The sequence below is a fragment of the Falco rusticolus genome, chromosome 5 (genome assembly GCF_015220075.1).
Source record: "Falco rusticolus isolate bFalRus1 chromosome 5, bFalRus1.pri, whole genome shotgun sequence".
NCBI lineage: Eukaryota > Metazoa > Chordata > Aves > Falconiformes > Falconidae > Falco > Falco rusticolus.
The window spans coordinates 291,589-311,406 of NC_051191.1; the positions used below are offsets into that span (position 1 = coordinate 291,589).

Sequence of the window (19,818 nt, forward strand, 5' to 3'; positions counted from 1 at the left end):
TGGTACTGAGTGCCAGCGTATCTGTAAAGCAAAGACTTTGTAAACACTGATCTGTTCAGATTCTGGCTTAATAGTTCATTAACTAGCCCAGGCTGGTTTTGCCGTAGTTTTAAATACACCTTGTAATCTGATTTTCCTCTCCATTTCCTCTCTCCTGGTTCTTTATTTAATAGATACAATGATCTTGGGGGTTTCCTCCTAAAACTTGTTTATAATTATGTTCCATTAGTGCTATTTGCAGCAAAACTCCGACATTTAAGGAAACGTGCACGCAAACAGCACCCCATTTCAAGTGGGGACCGTACATGGCTGTTCCTCTTCTGGCTGGTGGCTGTTGCAGCACCAGTACAGGCTGTGGCCCCTCCTGCCTGTAGCCAGGCACCGTCCCGGAGGACGGGGTCCTGCTGCCGCCACCCGCGCAGCAGAGCTGGAACGGTCCCTGTGTGGGGCAGCGGGCTGGCGCTTGGCTCCCGCCTGCCTTCACGGCAGCACAGGGCACGCCAGCACGGCTGCTCTGCCAGGGAGGGCTCCGGTAGCGTGGCAGGAACGTTCCCGGTTCCACTGGGGGAAGGCCGGCGGGTGTCGTGCACAGCTGGTGCGGGGGGAGCACAGGGCTGAGGGAGATGGTAACAGCAGCTGCAGGGCAGGGCCTGTAACTAACTACCCATGAGCTGCCGTGGCGTGGCGGGGTGGCGGGCTGGGGCTGCGTTTATGTTCACGGCTGGTTCCAACAGACGCGCTCGCGGCGAGATACTGTGGTCCCGCTTCGAGTTCAGGGGCCCGAAGGCAGCACTGCGACCCCCGACGTGCCTGCTGGCAGCCGGAGCTGATGAGCAGTGAGGCAGTTAATTAGGCTTAAGGAAAACACAACAGCGGGGCTCAGCCCGTTTCACACGCGCAGTCTCCTCCTGGAACGGGGGTGATGAGGGAGGAGAGGCCGAGATCCCCGTGTGATGCTGCAACACGGGGAAGCTGCAGCTGAGCCCACCAAACCTGGCAAAGCAGAAGCGAGGGTAGGAAGAAGCGGGGTTGTAATACACTTTGCTGCCTGCAAGTAAACCAGCAAGGGGCTCTGAGCTTCCTAAATGGAAACTAGAACCCCCCCATATTGGAGCGTTGCTGGGAATCTCCATCAAAGTTCGTGTATTAACAAGTGGGAGATGGTCCTGAGGCCAAGAGCCTTCAGTTTGCTGGAGAGAGGAGTCAGCTCTGGGTTCCAAGAAGCCAGTGACAGTGGCTGCAGCCGCTCTGCCAGCGCCCCTCACCCCCCGCGAAGCCACACAGCCGGGGGGCAAGCGGAGGAGCTGGGGGTCCACAAACAGCACGTGCGCACACGCGTCGCTAATGGAGTTTGGCCGTGTGAGAGAAGCGAGCAGCTGGGCAACCAAGGGACGGACCCAAGGCAGCTCTTCTGAGCACAGGATGAGAACGGCACAGCGCAGGCACAAGGTGCTGCCCCCCCCCGCCCCCCCGGCACAGCTCCTGCCACCCCTAGGCAGGGCAGCTGGACTTCGCGTTCCCTCTTTGCTGAAGCCCAGGGCGCGCTGCCTGAGACTGAGGGGATGCAAAAGGAGGATGGGCCGGACGATCGGTGCGTTGAGAGGCTTCAGAAGAACGCAGTGACTGAGCACAAAACAGTCCCAGGTGCCCTTGAGAGCTCTTCAGTGTTTGTACCTGAATAGTGAGTTACTGCCGAGGGACCCACACCAGGTGCCAACACACTCTGAAGAGCCGCTTTGCATTTTTTGCACATCAACAAACACCAAGAGAAAAGCTATCCCCTGTTACAGCCAGAGAGGCAGGGAAAGAAGATTTCTCTCATCTGGCCATAATGAAGCTGACTTTTTGCACCGGGTCAGCTCCCCGAGAACCTTCTGCCTGTTCTTCCCAGGGTCTCCGGAGGGCAGCACGGGGCCTACAGGGAAAGAAGTAACAACTGGAAAATGGCTTGCTGCAGCCACAAAGTGCTTTGGTGCGACTCGGACTGCAGAGAGATCAGGCACATTTGCAGGTGAGTTTTAAATCCCATGGTTTAAAAAGAAGAAGTGAGACTGGGGGAGAGGGGCAGCAGTAACTGCACTTTTTGGATAAACTGACCTCTCATGGCTATGAGGGGCAAACAGGGGAGAAGCAGACCGAGCAGCAGGTGGGAGATGCAGGCAGGGAAGGGTCAAGGATCCCATCATGATGAGGGAAGATGCCTCAGAAGTCCCGTATCTCACATTTCCACTCAGGTCAGCACTCAAGTGCTCTGGTCAGCACTAGCTGCTGAACATGTAAGACGTTCATTACCTTCTACAAAGAATTTTTTCTACAAAGAATCTTCTATTAAAAATAACAGTTGAGAAACTCCTGGGACAGTTTTCTTACTGTAACTGTCATTCATCTTGCTGAATCTCTTCCCTTCCACTCACCAGTGTCCCTGTCTTGTCCTCTATACCCTCCCCAAAGTTTGCTGGGCCCAATTAGTTTTTAGAAGTCATCAAAAACTGAAAATAGAAAAAAGAAACATATTGACCTGCTTAACTTAGAAAGCTCTGACACCTCTTGATGAAGTTGTGGGTTGGCATCATTGTCCGGATGGTAACACTGCCATCCCTTTCTGACTTTTTCAAAGCAAGGAGATAAAGCCCTTGAAAAAGATGACAGAGATAACCAGATCCCTTCAGATGAAAGGGAGAAGCTTTACCTTAAAAGCAGCATCCAAAACCACTCAGTGTCAGCCCTCAATAATCCATAGCCAGACAGTTATTCCCAGCAGATCAGACAAGAGGGAATGAGATTTAGGCCACACTAAGTGCCCCACACAGTATTAAAGAGCCCTGCTGTCACACCTTCCAGCAGCTTTTATCTTTTTTCTTTCTCTCCTGCCTCAAAAGAATCTGATTTAGCTGGCAAAACCAACTCCATCAGTGGCAGCCACTGTCCTCTTACGACTCAAAAAGCAGCTAAAAGGAACTCGGCAAATTGTTTGGCAGCCTTAGAACTGCCCAGACCCTCCTCCTTCCCAGCAGAGACCTACAGCCAACAGAAGCTGATCTTGGTCAGCTCTCTTCACCTGTGCTCGCTCTTTTACCATGGCTTTGCTTGGGTCGTTTCAAAGAGACAGAATCCAAATTCATCAATATGACCAACCCAGGAGCAATGTAACTCTCTTTTCTGCTCAAAAGACAACCAATAATTACTACTCCATCAATAATGTAAGGTGAATTCTTAGGCATTTTTCTAAAACAGACCTTGTACAGCTTTATATTTCACAATGCAAATAACATCTTTCTCAATACTCTAAATGCATTCACTATTTTCTCACGTCCCATGCTTCCGTCTCCAAAACAACTGCTTAAATGCTCTAAAGTTGAATGTTAAAATGCAATTAATAATAATTTTACCTGAAATGCTAAACCAAAAGCTTGGTTCTTCTCAGACAGTAAGAGTTTGGCTAATGACAAAGGCAGGGTGAGCACCAGCTTCTCATCAACCTTAACATTTATGTTAGGCTCACTTGACTTGTCAGCCTTTAGCTCGTGAAGGTTGTTTTACAAATGTCACATCTCCCGTTGGTGGGGATTTCACTGTAATCCTGGGGGAAACACCGACAGGAACTGCAGTGCCAAGAGAATGAACAAGTCATAGAGAAACATCTACCATCAAACAGAGGACACGGGCACCTCTGGAGCAGAACCAGCCTGGAGAACTACCCGCTTCACGGAGCCGTCAAGGCGGAGCAGCAGTCCGCTTCCCACCTGGGCGGCTGTAATAAAGCTGCCCCAGGGGCCTCACGCTGACTGACAGGATGAAAAGCTGCTGCAGCTGCTAAAGGCTGGCAGCCAAGAGGCAGCCACAGCCACCAGGAGCTCCATACCCTGCGTGGTGACCATGGAACGGCTCATCATCATGGTCAAACTCTGATCAGCTCAGGAAACTCTCTTCTGCATTGCTGCCTGTGGTAATGACACGATGGCGACAGGCCAGAAAGCCTGTTTGGGAACAGCATTCCTGGTGATGGAAGGTAACGAAATGGCAGAAATCATGAATCCAGGGAGAAAGGATGGCTGAAGTCCAGAGAATAACGGGGAGGTTGCTTCAGAGAGCAAGGGAGGCACGGGCTGGGAGGGGAACCAAAAGCATCAACAGTCACAAAAATAGATGTGATTGATTGCAGAAGTACATTTTGGACAGGAATTTTGTTTCTTTGAAGACAATTACTAAGTCTTAAGGGTGGGATTTCCTGACTGCGACATCCAGGAACATGGACGGTGCAGGAAGCTGCTTATGGCAGAGCAAGGTGGTTGCTGCTGCGTGAAGCCACTTCCAGCTCAGGCTGCCTGAGCCGGGCAGCTTGTGACAATCTGCTTCACTGAAGCTGCTGAGATGCTACGTGAGTGTACTTTACTTTGGGAGATAAATGAGCTTAGTAGCTTTGTTAACAATTTAAATGCAGATTTTATGATGACGTTTTGTGAACTTTACCAGTCCTAGCTCAAACAAGCCTTTGTAAACTATGCTGGCAGTACAGATATTCAGTTCAGATGCACCGGTTCACTATTAAAATCTCGTCTTAAAAAAAAGTAGGCTTGCTCCTGTAGAGGACACTGTAAAAACACTAGTACATAAGTAGTAATGGAAAAATAAATGGCATCATGGGTGAAAGCAGTATCATCAAGTCTCCAGCACAGAAGAGATCACAGCTGTTGTCATATAAAAAGATGTAATTTATAGTTATATTACCGATGTTTAAGAAGATGGAAGAAACCCTGTTTATGTAATATACAAAACATACTCTTGAAGGGATTAGACTAAATAATGCCCTAAATTCAGCATCTTCCAGTCTAATAAAGGACATAAAACCTGTTCAGCAATCTGTTTCTATTTTAAAAGACAAGCTATGTATACATTACAAATATTGTTTGTAAAAGAGAGCTATGGAAAGAGGGTTGGTGGGATGTTCTGCATATATTAATGCTTCATTAAAAATGCCATAAGAAGTACGGGGAAAAAAATCTAGGTTTAAGATGCCCTCCCACATAAGGAAAAGGATTTTAAAGCACTTATTAAATTACTTCACTTGCTTGAGCAAAAAACATGAGCTTTCTTGGAAATCAGGACAAGCTGATTATATAAGACCCAGATAGTTCTTTTTTAAAATGTTATTTCAACCCATGAAGATTTATATCTACAGTTGAAAGAAAAAAAAAAGAAAAGTCTATGATTTGGGTTGTCGTTCTTAAAGAGATCTTAACACATATCATTTAGAATTACTCTAATTAATTAGTTAATTTTATACAGAATTGTGAAAACTAGCAGCTACCCTCCTGGGCTCTGCCTTGGTCAGACGGAACCAGATTTACAAGAATTTACAAGAATTGTAAACTTCAGAAGAGGCAGGGCCTGTCGTTCTGTTCAGTAGCAGGGTAGCACCCTGTGCACCCAGGTCCTGATCCACCAGCAGGGCCGGGCTTTTCTCGAGTACTTTGTTAAAAGTCTGTTTGCCTTGCAAACTTCAGGGCAAAGAGGAAAAGAGACAATTACGCTGTGTAGGAGCAGACCTGTCTGACACCAGACCTATGGAACCGACTGCTAGAAAAGTTAGGGTACCCCCCAACAGTAGAACCTCAACGGCATCATCCACAGGGCAACCCGTCAGCGAGAGACATCTCCAGTTCGTTGCAGGTTGCACAATAAAGACATCACAGGAGCCGTGCATTGTCAGGCAAGCATCACCGACGCCGCGGGCTTTTATGAACGGCCTGGTGCTGGCCTGGGAGTGCTGGGAGGCGCCGGGCCAGCGCAGGGCAGCCCTCCAGCCGCGCCGCCCGGCTGCTGCTTGCCTGGACCGAGCACAGCAATGCTGCTTGCAGCAAAGCTGTCACGCTGCTGCGCCTAGCGAGACTGAACCTAACGCACAGATGGGGCTTTTGTGGTGGTCCCCAAGCTGGCGTTTGTCCCTGCCCCCTGGCAGGTTAGCGGTCGGAGCTGCTCTCTGGCTCAGCACATCAGCTCGTTATGAAAATGAACCCTTCACTGCGCCTGGCTTTCAACCCTGCTCCAGCAAGGGTGAGCTTGAATAAGGAGAGTTTACACCCACTCTAATGGGAAAGGTAAGAATTTGGCCCTTGAGAGGATGAACCGTCCTTCGGGCTGGCTCAGATCCTGCCACGTCTCACAGGGTTTCTTTTACGGAAGAGAGGTTGAGCGTTCAAACTTAATTGAAAAAGACAAAAAGCGCCCTGGCCAGTTAGAGAGGAGCTCCTTTCAACAGCATCCCGCTCGCTCGGCTCAGGGAGGATGCCTGCAGCAGGGTCATCTCACCTAACTTTAAATGCCTGCAGGGCAGCTGTCTGCCTGAGAGAGCTCCTGTGTCCCAGCCCACGCTCCCTTCACTGAGCAGAGAAAATGGAGCTTTCAGGACACAATGCAACTGACCTATTTTAGGCACCTACTTCAGGATGAGACGAATCAGCCCCAGCAGCGCCTGTTTCTCTCTGCTGACTATAAAGGGAGCCCAGCTAATACACCTCCGGCCAGGTAAATCCCACCCCTCACGCTGAATACAAGCTACTAATTCATAACATTAACACCACATTGTACATGAAGCATTTAAGATCTGCAGAGAAGAAGCAGCACTCCAATTAGCTTTAATATGAAGCTGTAAGGATTCTGATAACACAAGTAAATTAATATCTAAGCAGCAGGTCCCTAGAGTAATGGCACAGTCGTTACACAGGGAAGTTGCAGAAAATTACCATATGCAAGGTTGCAGCAAACGTAAAGATAATTTCTTGATGGAGGCCAATGCAGAGATCTGAAGGCTCAAAATATCCGAGGTTCAATTAGCACAGCTGAACAACTACAGGCGGAAAAAGCTGGAAGAGGGTGACTGACAAAAGACAAATGAGCAAGACGCCTGTAGTTCAACTTGGGTTCATATATGACGCATGAAGAGGATGCTCAGAAATCTTCCGATTGAGTATTAAAGAAAATATGAGTGAAACATGGTCATACTAGTGACTGACAATTGCTTGCCTGCCTTATGTATGGATAACTGGCCTATTTAGGTTATTTATGACTGACAGGCATGAGAGAAGATGATAAAAAGGTGAATGCATACAGCAATGCCTACAGAGGTTACGAGCGTCAGCGAAGGAGCACCATCCCCTTCACTCACTGCGTTCAAGCACTGCTCAGCTAGACCCCACTCTTTGCTCCCAGACATGCGGTGCCACACGAGCTGACAACAAACCACCCCGAGGGAAGAGTCTGCTTGGCAAATCCAGCGTAGCTCATTCATGCCCAGCTGCACGAGTGATGCCTGCAAGCGGCGGGCCCGGGGATGGATGGAGAGGCAGTCAAGCCTCGCTCCGGTACCAAGAGTAGGGAAGATCCACTGGAGCGCCAACTGGAGCGCCAACAGAGGCCTTTGGGGAGGGCAGATCTTCAAAGCCGCCCTCTCCATGCCCTGGGAGCATGCGTGTCTGAGCAAGTCCAAGCACTCCAAAAGCACAAGGACCACAGTCTCACTGTGAAATGCTCAAGTGGTAACCTTGCAGCAGCACATTCTTGAGATTAAAAAGTTAAAATATTTTACTAATGGTATCTCATGCAAAATGAATAAAGGATTCAGTGAAAGGATTGAAATGAAAAGCTTAAAGTATTCCAGCTACACTACCACCACGGTCTAAAGGATGACACTCACTCTGCCTAAAAGCCTTGTCGCAAGGCTTGTCCCTTAATACCTCTGTGGTCAGAGCAATTTATCAGTGTCTGAACATGACCAGCAGCAAGCTCATTAACTGAATCAGTCTGGATGAAATCTAATTGCAAGAAAAAAACCAAAAATGTGCTGTAGTTTAAGGATGGCATTTTCAAATTTGTGAAAAAGGACTGAAGAGAATAAAATCCCATCAGTTCTCAAACAGTTTGCATTCTTGGCTTTCCCTGCATCTCTGAAATTCAACACTGTCAGTTTTGCCAGTACTATCAGGACAGAAATGACAATCAAAATACTCATAACTAAGTTACATATACAGCTGTATTAGCCCTACACCAATTATGCATTCCCCTGTAATTCAAGATGTCATGTCTTGAGAATCAAGAAAACCTAGTTTTGTAGCCAAACTAGACTAACAACATGTATGATTTTCAAAAAATACTCTTTTAATACACATCTGAAGAGACACAGTTTGTGGTTTAGTATTCTGGAAATAAATCCTACTAACATGTACTGGTGATCAACTAGTATTTCCTTAATTGGCCCAAGCACTACACCGGACTGTATGGTGCTATCAGCGTCAAGAACTGTAAATATTTGCTGCAGACACTTCTGGCTGCTTTAAAAGTGTGGACAGATAACGGTGCATTTCTCAAGCACAATCACTGCTGGCTGGAACTTAAAAGTCAGCTTCTATGATTTCACAAAAAGCTGGCAACATTCACGCGCAGAAGTTCAAGGACAGAGTTGGCTCGCAGGCCAGATCAAGCCTCATGCAGCTAAGCGTGACAACCTTTCCCGTGCCAGTGGAGTGGGTGACACTGAGCTCAGGACAGGACACTGAGAAGTCTGGAAAACTAGGGCATTACGAGCCAAACGATCACCTGAGCCTTGAATCCTGAGCGTCCTCAGGCTGGCTCTCTCATGTTCATACAACACATCTGTTGTCTCTAACATACTTCAAATATCTGCTTGTTTTATGAAACAAGTCTCTTCGTAACTTTTCCTAACATTTCAAGATGCAAAATAGCATTTAGCTGTAGTCATCTACCCTAGGAATATGTTAAAGATCTGACATAATTATCACTTCCTAAAGATCTTGGGCTGATTTCCTGAAGAATAACATCACAGGACTGTAACAAGGGTCTTCCATTTTTAAATTCCTACCTACATTTTCATTGCTTAAGCTTCCAAAGCTTCTCTTTCCTGATACAGAAGACAGGCCAGCTACAGCCTTGACTTTCCAACAGTTGAGAGAGGCAGTTTTGCTAAAACACAGTATTAATTTAAGTCATCACTGTGCGTCATTTCTTTCTTTTGCAAGAGGATTATGTGCTCCTTCCAAAGGCATTGGAGGGTTTGGGCACAGAGGGTAAAGGGGAGCGTTCAGTTTACCTATTCTGCCATTCCGCAACTTATCCCATGAGCGGAGAAAGGGTAATGGTATTTATGATACACCTCCTATAGCACATTTTTTTACCTTTCAAGACTTGTCCTGGTGTGCAGGACTAAGTTACTGCTCCATTATCATGAATGTAGAGAAGAAAAAAGCATTTACCGTATGAGAGCAAGCCTGTCTTTTTCAGATGGATGATCATCAAGCCATTGGGAGTAGCGGGCAATGGACCACTCGGCTCTCTGATGCAGAGAAAGACAAAACAAGCACCAGTTACACATGAACGTGAAAAAGAAACCACACACACCAATTTCAGAATCAAAGATGACATAAATGAAGGCCACATGAGACTCTCTTAATACTACAGTGATGCAGAATGAGTTAAGGAGGTGGAGTCAATTAACAGAAACAGTCCAATACGTGATTTGGAAGCTCCAAGATGATCTCCTGCATCAGCTGTTTGCCCAGTTCTGACGGGGGTTTGAATCTAGATTTCCTGCATCTTACATAAGCAGGATCCAGGCTATTTGCAGTCTGGGATAAGACCTGCAATTTCTTCTATGAGCTGACGGAATGTTAAAGAATTGAGAGTCTATTTTAAATCAGCTTATTCTCTTCCTACTGTTAATTAAGCAAAATATGAATTCAGTGACTGTAACACCTTTACCACAACAAAAACAAAGGCCATCAAATCACATAAAGTATGGGCTTGAATATTTTTAAACTAAAATAACTAGGGCAAACTACAATTTTAATTCCTCCTCCCTTAGGACGTTTCAAAAGGAAAGACAGGTTGATCTTGTTACCTGAAAGGGTGATTTTAACTCTGGTGGTGCTCTTGTAAATAAGAACTGAAGAATAATGCTGAACGGAATAACCTCTCCCAGAGCTGGGCTACTGGCAATATGCTCACTGGTCTGGAACAGCAGTGGTCTGGAAAAAGGTAACAATATACTTGTGAAAGAAAGAAAAATCTATCTTATGCATTAGAAAAACGGCTATAAGGTGGCAATATTGTGTTAGGATAGAATCAGCTCATTTTCTTCCATTAGTCTGCATCTTATGTTTTCAACACAGGTTCAGTTTGTAAAAAATTATAAAAATTGCCTAAGGTAATTAAACAACACAGGACTCTACATTTTATATTTCAGTGAAAACACTTAAGGTAACTATAGAACTCACTGTCATACAGAAGTTGCACTGAAAGCAACACAAAAAAGTACAATTTGGCCAACATTTGCATGACAAAGATTTTTTTAAATCATAGTTATTCTCTGCATAAAATTTAAAAGAACTTTAATCTATTTCTAATTTGCAGGTGGGTGTTGCCAAAAAAGCTCTCAGTTCAATCAGAAGTAACACGAGGTAAAAAACAGTTCTGCAGTACAGTTCGGTCAGACTGCCAATTGCAAGTTCCTGTGACTGCAACTCACCTGAACGACCTCAGCTGCCTGTAACATTTTCCTAGGTCAGAGACTCGCCGACACAGCGGTGCTACTGCTAACTCCATCTATAAAACCAAACATTTTAATGTGAAATACATTTTCCAAAAATATAAAACTTGGTATTGAAGTAGCCTGCCTTTAAGCAATAATCCAGACTTGCAGACCAAGTCACCGACTTCTCGCTGGTGGCTGAGTTTGAGACAAGAAGCTATCCTTTCCCGTCATACCGCAGTGCCCGAGCCAAGACTTTTTCCCTGTTCTTGGCAACATCCCATGTCGCATCCCATGGCATCCCAACCACAGTGGCAGTCTCTGGTTAAGAACAGATGGGGTCTTGTGAGCTTTCTGTGACTGAAGCTTTATTTCTCGCAGTAGGTTTATTTTGTTGGTGATGAGTTTTCTGATGAAACACTTATGTCAATACCCCAAAAATCTGACTGCAGCCTGGGAAGAAAGAAAATCTAGGCCAGACTCCATAAGCCACTCCTAAAGCAGTAAAAATACATACACATTTCAGCTGGGCATCCTTTCCTTTAGTGAAGGACAAGGTTAAAGTGATTCCTTCTTGAACACTTGGCCCCAAATTCTGGGGCACAAAACCTACACAGATTGGATAGAAGGCAGCTGGGACCTATTGTCACAGGGTCACATGGAATCACAGGCATCAGTAAGAGCATTATTTTCATACTTATTTTCATGCTGTTTGGTCTCTGACTTAGAGCAGCTGTCTTTTAACAATTGTTTGTTTTTAACACTATCTGTTTTTTAAGCACTGGAGTTCACCTGCCTTTTCGAACAAGAGCCAGCTTCTGCTTGGGTTTTTGCATCATTCATGTGAGACTAAATTTTGTCACCGGCTCTTCATTAACAGTGAGGACACAGAAGTGAGAAAGAGTAATTTTGCCTCCAGATCCCAGACTGAACATGAACCTTACATGGCAAACTTTCAGTTAGTATGCACACTAACACAAATACCACCACTCAAAATACCTCATTGGTAAAGTCATTTTAGCCAGATTTGGATTAAGTCTTTACTTTTCGCGTTCCTGAGATGTCAGTCAACAGAGACACGCAAGTTTTATTCTCCACATACACTTTTTTAAATCCCCAACTTGAAAGACTGTTCAGACTTTGATTTTCACATAAAGCACAATTAAGCTAAGTTTCAAAGAACTACAGCTAAAATAAGTAACGTGATCAAAAACACCATACAATGCGATTCCCATTTAAGTAACGTTGCTGAATGAGTTCCTAAGTGTTTGTGATAAGACACTATTTACAGTCAAGTCTTTAATACTATTATTCTTTGCAGCTGTAGAATTTTCTCAGACAGAGCTGGCTGCCGGGCCACCAGCTTCAGCGAGAGAGAACCTAACTATGCTGGGGTTCCAGCACAACCAAGAAAGATGGTGTGGTGAACTGCGATGCCGTAGCTCATCTAAAACCAGAAGAAATTAAATTAGCAACTAATGCAAATGAAGGCCATATACTTCAGGCACCCATCTTAAAAAGCAGGTGGCAGGATGGGAGTCATCTCAACATTTACAGGTTCTCTTCTTACTCAGTAAACAGCCACTCCTGGGGTGTGATGCATCTTTCCCCACAGGAGCCATCTAAAATAGGTCAGGTGGGTCACACTGTAGGACTATCCTCCTACACGACATGCAGACAAAGCTGGGAAAGCCAGAGGGCCAAACCCAGGCACTCACGCTTCCTCTACAGACCAGGAGAGGAGGGCACCTCTGAAAGGAGATGGGGCAAGCCCCACGGAGCTAGCCTACACAGTGCAAAGCTGCTCCCCGAGCCCACGAACCCTGGAATACATGCCCCACATCCAGCACTTCCAGGCCACTTGAAATCTGCATTTTATATTAAGCAGAAATTCACAGGAGCAAAAAGTGAATAAGAATCCAGGAAGCAGAAATAAGGATCTTTGTCTTCTGCTTTCAGACGAATGCTCCAGCCCTGGGTTGCAGCCTGGCTCCCTCCTGCCTGCCGCCCTTCTGGCCCCCAGATCTTCTACTCCAGGCTATGAATTGGCTGCTTCTCTACGGCTGGGTGGGATCCCTGCCCCATCTCTCTGTAACCCTCGCAGCCTGAGGGCTAGGTCACCTCCTCCACACGCAGGCACGAGAGGTACCTGTTTCTCGGGCTGAAGAGCATGTACAAGCCAGCTTTGCCGTTCCTGGGCAAGCAGGCTACCCACCAGACAGCGCACAAGGCACGCAGACGGGAAGCCATCGTCCCCACGCCTGAGGAGGAGCCGTCAGCTGCAGTGCTGTGGGCTGGACCTGCTGGCACCAGGGAGCGAGGCTGAGCGTACGCTCCCAGGACAGGCAGGTTCTCCCTGGGGATTTCTGCAGTGAGGTGCTCCAACTCCAAACCGCCATGAAGCTTACAGCAAGCTCAGCATGCTGTTCCCCCAGATCCCCCAGGGCACGTCTGAGCATGTATGGGAGCCAGGAGGCTGGTCTGTTGCACAGGATCAGGAACAAGTAGCCAAAAAGCTGAGCTAATTAAGCAGGCTTTGCTGCAGCATGATAGCAAGAACCCTACAGACCCTGAAAAACAAATGGGAGAAAGACTGATTTCTCCAGAGCTTCTTTTCAGGCGTCAGTATTGGCTAGGGGCAGCTGGAAGTAAGTGATACCCTGCAGGAGCTGGTGTCCCAGCTCCGGTGGGAGCCGTGGGCTGTGAAGAACCAAGGAGAAGGGAATTCTTTTAGGTGCTTTACAGAATTTGATACAGGCTACAAACTGCCGGTCTGACTCGAGGAAACAGAGATGCATGGATGAAACTGTACTCATGAGGGGAAAGAAACCCCAGCACAGCAAAATATAATTTTGCTTAATAAGTTTCAAATGATTGTTCCACTCCTGAAACATAGTATGATGTAGTAAGACATAAGTGAAACTTTCTACAGCTTAACCAATTCCTTATTAAAACAAATCCAAATGATTTCTCTTGAACATACTTGGCAGTTCCCATAAATCAACATTTTTAGTCTTAAGTACTAAAGAATAAAATTTACTTTGGAAAATTCTATTACTTCATCCTCAACCTTTATTCACTGTAGGAAATTATTAGTATTGCTAGAACTAGATAGATTTAATGGCAGCAGATGGTTGATTCGTGAGGTACTAGTTGCCAAAGAAAAAAATTGTTTTTAAGCTTTGCAGCATACTATACCATCTCAAATTGACTCATGAAGAGTGGGAATGAGTGAAAACTAATGTGGTAAAAATGTACATAAACTACAGAAACTTTTTTTTAAAAATTTACAACACTAGTCTGCTATGTGTTATAACGCAGTCTCTCCAATAAAAACTGTACACTGTACTTTGCATAATAACCAAGATTGTTTTCTTCACTTGAATTTTAGCTATCTGTCCGAGCCCAATGATGCGGTGAGATGCCACAGCATCCTTCTGCTGTTACATTCCTTTCTGCAGGCCCTCTGTGCAGGGTTCTGTGTGTTTCCACTGAGCATCGTGCCAGCAGGCACCGTTGGCCCTGGAGCAAGTGCCGGGGAGGAATCGTTTCGGCTAAAGCAGCTGCTGGAATTGGGCAGAGGATTGGGCATACATCACTTCTTGGTTTTGCTACCTGTCATCACCTGAAGCTGCATCAGCTGTTGATTCATGCAGCATGTTTATACCGTAGCAGCTTTTGCTGTAATATATATCTATAGTTTCCGAAGCGTTTTGGTGAGCTTTTACAGGTCGGGTGAAGTTTTTGGCTGTCTGCAAGCCAGTATTTGCATCATATGCACAAGGCTTTTCAGACAGCCATGTCCTATGGGTGGACTTTACATATGAGAGGGTAAGTAGTATTTTTTTGTTTCTTTTCCAAATTTCTCTCCCAGAACTGCAAATTTGAAAATTCAGACATCCAGGTTAAATTCAGTGACAAATCAAGTGTCTGAGCAGTAATTTGCAACCACAGAGGGCTGGTTGACTAAAGTGAGATAATCCTTAGCACAGGATCCAGGAGAAGCAGTAGTAAGTGCACGTGCCTGCCGAAAAAGAAGGGGCAGCTAGAACACAGGGCCTAATGACTCTGCCTTGTTTCTTCCAACTTTTTTCAAAACCTATTGCTTTTCCATTATTTATTCATGTTATTTTGCTATGCTTTGCAGAACACAGTGGCAGACTCCTTCCCAGCATATGCTTCTCCTCAATAATTCTGGCTCTCTAAGCCCAAGAAGGCTATATAATCTTTTCTTCTCCTATGACCCTGCCATAGCCCATGGCTAGGTGGTCAATTATCTGTTGAACTATTCACTGGCTAGCCATATTGTAAAAAATACATCACATGGCTAGCTTCTCTAATTGGATTATGTTCAGCAACCCAAGGGTGAAGTTAATACATAGTCTAGATAAAGATAATGCATATATATTGAAGAGTGCTTTGAAAAACCCCATGGTGAAGTTATTGTTTAGTGCCTATTGTGGTATTTTCAAGATCTCTCATTACTAAACAGCTGTTTATTCAGCTGGAAAATCTTAACATTAAATTTTTAGCAATTACATTTCCTCCTGGCCAAGATGAATTCCAAGTTTTTAAATGTTAACTCAAAATGCTTTTTTCTAGCCATTCACCAGGAGAGAATGCTTTAACAAGCAAGGGAGCAGAAGAGCTCTGAACTATTATATGCAAGAAGCTGGCTTTGAAGGGATACAGAATTTCATTTCTCCCCCATCCAGCAATTCCAAAATGACTGAAAGGATGTTTTTTAGGAAAAATGATAAAAAGCACTTTCACACTTGTATCATCATGTTTCGTAAAACGAGCAAATCTGTTTACATGTTTAAAAATCCAAACACCTAATATTCTTCCTTTTTTAATGCGACATATTGAATCAGGAAACCAGATTCTGACCATAGACTAACCAGCATAGAAACATTTCTTCTGCACTAGAATTTAGCATTGTCAACTTCCACAGTAAAAACATCTTTCTAGGAAAAATCAATAATAAATTATAAATATAAATAAATGTAAAAATAAATAAATTCTAAAAATAATTTCTTGATAAAAGACTTGAAGAGTTGGTGGTAGTGTTAACAATGCCCCATCAAAAGTGTTTGCACACAAAAAACCCCTGAAGAATGCCAAAAACCCCAAGTACAAATCACACCTTGATAAGAAATACATGAAGGTGTATGTAGAACAATACTAATTCAAACAGCACCAATAAAAATAGTTCATTCAACAAGGCTGAAAATAGTCATGACATAAGATGGGGTCCTTGGCACAGACAGTGGCTCTTGCCTTACACGTCACTCCAAACATACACCTGTACTACGAAAAGATGGGAAATCATGTCATGCCTTCATGCCACAAAGCATAAAGATTACCTAGTCTTTGCAATTTCTAGACTAGTTTATTTGAATGCACTTATGATTTGTATTTGCTATTAATAAACTGCTGTCTTCCTGTATCAGCTTACAAACTTTATGTAGCAGACTACTAATTTCCATGCCAAATATTACTGTAGATGCCTCGTTTCTTCTGAGTAAACTTCTCAATGGATTGTGCTTATATTTTGTGCAGTGTTTGCTGCATTGTCCAGCACTTCCACCGGGTTTTAGGAACGCCTGAACTACAAGTCACTAATCCCAAAATGTGCCTAAGTGTAAGTGCTGTAACAACTCTGAATACCAAGCAACTTAAAATGTCCTTTGGAGAAGAACTGCTCCTCTCCAGAAACATAAATTTTGCAAAAACATCGGGGCTTGTTTGCCTCCAGGATAACATTTTTTTCCGACTGACTAGTACTGAATTAAAAAGTGAAATTTGGTATTACATACATGAATACTGAATTATGTTCACCTTAAAAATACAAAACCAAATGAAAACAATTTGATCCAGGAATTTATAGGAGTGAACTGAAAAGAAATCTTGTGCAATTGCCTGCATAAAAACTGAGAGTGAGAAAAGAGGTGAATCCAGCCTGTAGACTGGAAATATTTCAAACAACAAGAGTCCCAAGGAACAGCACAGTATGGGATAATAACCTTGCAGCACTGCAGGCATTTTCTAGGGCTTAGAGATGCTACTGCATTCCTGTAAGCACTGATCTTCATGAAATCATATTAATGATATTCAGGCATAATGCAAGCCTATCATACCTCTGTTTACAGCTGTCACACTAGCACACACCTAGTCTGACTGCTGAAATACCGGTAATGCACAACAAAAAAAAAAATGCAATACTGGCACTGAAGATAAGACAGAATTCAACAGAATTACAGCAGTAATTCCTAACTATATAAGTAGCTGAGCCTTACTCAAGAAAATTGGCTGTTGTGCACCTCACTGAACCTGGTTCTCAATGCAGAGAACTTGAAGCCTCAGTTTTTCCCCTTCTGTGTAGACAGTTGTTGTCTTGAGCACCGCAAAAATTTTCAGATATGACTCTCAGCCAAAGCTGTTCCACTGAGTATGAGGCAGCTGTAACTCTAACTCTGAGTGCCCTGAAAGTAATGTGCACAAACACGTGAGGTACCCAAAATCTGATGCATGGAAGATTATTTGACTTACTGCATGTGTGTTTAGAATAGAACCTCAAATTAACCAAAGCTTCTGGACAGTTTTCTACCCAAATCTTGCTTGCAAATAACACCAAAACACCAAATTAAGCAGGAACATGTAACCCTTTTCGAGCACAGAAAATTCAAAATGACTCTACAAGACAGAGCACAAGTAAAAACAGTTTATAAACAAACGTCCTCCTCCACACACAGTCTTTCCAGGCAGATCCTTTCCTTCGGGTTTGGCTTTAGTCCAACAATGCAGTGCCTTTCTGGGACTGAAAAAACCTCTGCACATAGCATTCATGGCCATTTGGAAAAGTTTATCCTTCCCATCAAGCCAGTGGCCCAACCAAATACCTGGCTCCCTGCTCTCCTCAGCCCAAAGCAGCCGCAACCTCCCCTTCTCTTTGGAAGAATCAGGTCTTTTCCTTGACAAAGCTGTGTGCCACAGGAATGGGAGCACAGAAGTGAAATGAGTCCTGTTCAGGATTACAGCTGCATTTCAGTAAATGTGCCCAGGACTCCTGGTCAGGTCGGAGCAACTACAACCTCCCCAGTGGGGCTACCAGGAGCTGGCATCACTGGCATGTGCCCAAAACCCACCAGGTTTTTGGGAGGGGCAGAGACACCCCAGAAAAAATAGATACAAGGCAGCCTCCATGTTCAAAATGCTTCAGTCTGTTTTCTGTCATCACAAGCAAGAAGATACAGTGTCCGGGCCATTCTGGACACTACAGCCCCTGTGCAGCCTGGGAGACCCCAAGGAGCTCTGTGCAAAGATGCTCAAAGGCACAGTGAGCACTGAGGTGGCTGTATGGGGCTGGCTGGACCCAGAAAGTTCCTGTCTTAAGCCCATTTTTAAACAAGCCAAAAAAATATGGTGTAATGTGAAGATGAGAAAAACACAAGGCAGCACCCAGCCACAGCAACAGTTGAAGGCAGGAGACAAGAACAAACTCAAAACCTATCTTTTTTTCTTCCACAGTACAAAAGAAGAGAAATCAGAACATTCATCTTCACACAGTTGTCCATCCAGGAGTTATACTCAGCACAATGTGGAAGAACATGCAAATCCCCCTACATTTAAATGAAAACATACCTTCATTTTTCACTTAAAAGGCAGCCAGTGTCAGAATGAGAAAAATGTTTTAAAAAGATAAATGAGTGATATTTTTAGTATCATTATAATAGGTGCTTAGATCAGATGAGATATTTCCTAAATTTATATGACTTACTTTAGTACTGCAGCATAAATTACAAAAATTATATTTCTTCCAGAAGAGGAGTCAAGTGTCCTTTTTTCCCCTCCAGTTTCATGCCATTGTCTTCAAAACAGAGAAGGGAATGGAACCTTCTCACTGAAAGCAACTGAAAGCTTCCCCTTAATGTCTGTGGTTAAAGGCTGATTTGATACTTTTGAGCAATGAATAAAAAAATCTTTACTCAGGAGTATGTAACTCACAGGCAAATGATACAAAGCAGCCACAAGCAGGAGCAGAGATGGCAGTGATTCCTCCCTTGCTGCCTTCTTCTCCCACCTCAGTTACCAGCCAAAAGCAGCACTTGGTATGCAGACAGCTAATTCCCATTTCCACCAGGATAACAATAACTGGGACCCTCAGACCGATCTAGTGGATGCCTGTATTCTTTGGCAAGTTAATAATACGGTGTTACTATTGACAAATTAAATTTGAATACAACAGATAATGCAGGCTGGTAGTGGGTATTAATCATGCAATTTGTTTTGTGTTTTAGTCCAGTGTAAGAGCTAGGTAAAACTGGGAGGCAAGTTAGTCAATCAGGTCATGAAGAGAATCCCACAAGAAAACCGCTCTTCCGTTACCAAAAGGGCAGTTCTTCCACAAGATATTGGTATTTCTTTAGCTTGTCTCCTACAGTGCAAGGCAGCTGAGTTAGCAATTAACTACTGCGGGCACTGTGATATATAAAGCGATTAAGAAAGCGACACGCCATTTCATTAGAAGAGAGAGAAAGAATGAAGTGAATTAATGGTGGCAAATGATGGATGTTCCAAAGAGGTTAGACAAGTGAGATAAAATGTCAATGAATTTAAATGCAACAGTCACTTGACAGGAAGCTATCAGACCCCCCTGAATGTGCCTTACGGTGACAAAGGATCTTCAACTACTTAGCAGATGCATTTCTCAGGATACAGTATCTCATCAGAGGGGATGTTTAGAACTGGAATGCACCAATCTCTACAACCAACTGCTCATACTTTGATAGGGACAAAAGTTAACAGTAAAAAGCATAAATCAGTATAAAGGGTACCTGTGCAAAATCTGCTGCAAGCCGCATCTTCCCACCTTCACCAAGGGGCCTTATTAGACTGGCATTGCGAATGAAAAGTTCAATTGCTCTTTGAGCCATGGCTTCAGTGTTATCAAAGACAAAGTCAAAACACTCAAAATGTCTGAAGTAGTCGCTCATGACTCTTGCTATAAAACCCTGTAGTTCTTTCATGTACAGAGAACAAGGGACATCTGGTTTTCCTGAGCCGGATAATGATCTGAAAAAAAAGAGAGAAAAGAAAAAAGAAATGGGGACAGCTAAATTCATCTTTAAAACACAACCAAAACCCACTGGATTCTTTTTAATTTCTTTCCCCACCCCACGAAGTCACGGCATGGATTTCCATGCGAAGAGACTCATTTCTACTCAAAATAAAAGAGCATGTAGCACTCTCTGAAACTGTAGTCAGAAAGAATCTCT

The 19,818-nt window shown here is 44.2% G+C and overlaps 1 protein-coding gene across 1 annotated transcript in view; it reads right to left on the reverse strand.

The window, feature by feature from the left end:
• COG5 (component of oligomeric golgi complex 5) overlaps positions 1-19,818 on the reverse strand; it is a 183,659-nt gene that overhangs the window by 1,674 nt on the left and 162,167 nt on the right. The window contains exons 18-21 of the mRNA XM_037387915.1: positions 19,378-19,615; positions 10,538-10,614; positions 9,911-10,037; positions 9,267-9,346 (exon numbers count right to left, since the gene is read on the reverse strand). Of these exons, the coding sequence (XP_037243812.1) occupies positions 9,267-9,346; positions 9,911-10,037; positions 10,538-10,614; positions 19,378-19,615 (522 nt within the window). The remainder of the gene's footprint in view (positions 1-9,266; positions 9,347-9,910; positions 10,038-10,537; positions 10,615-19,377; positions 19,616-19,818) is intronic.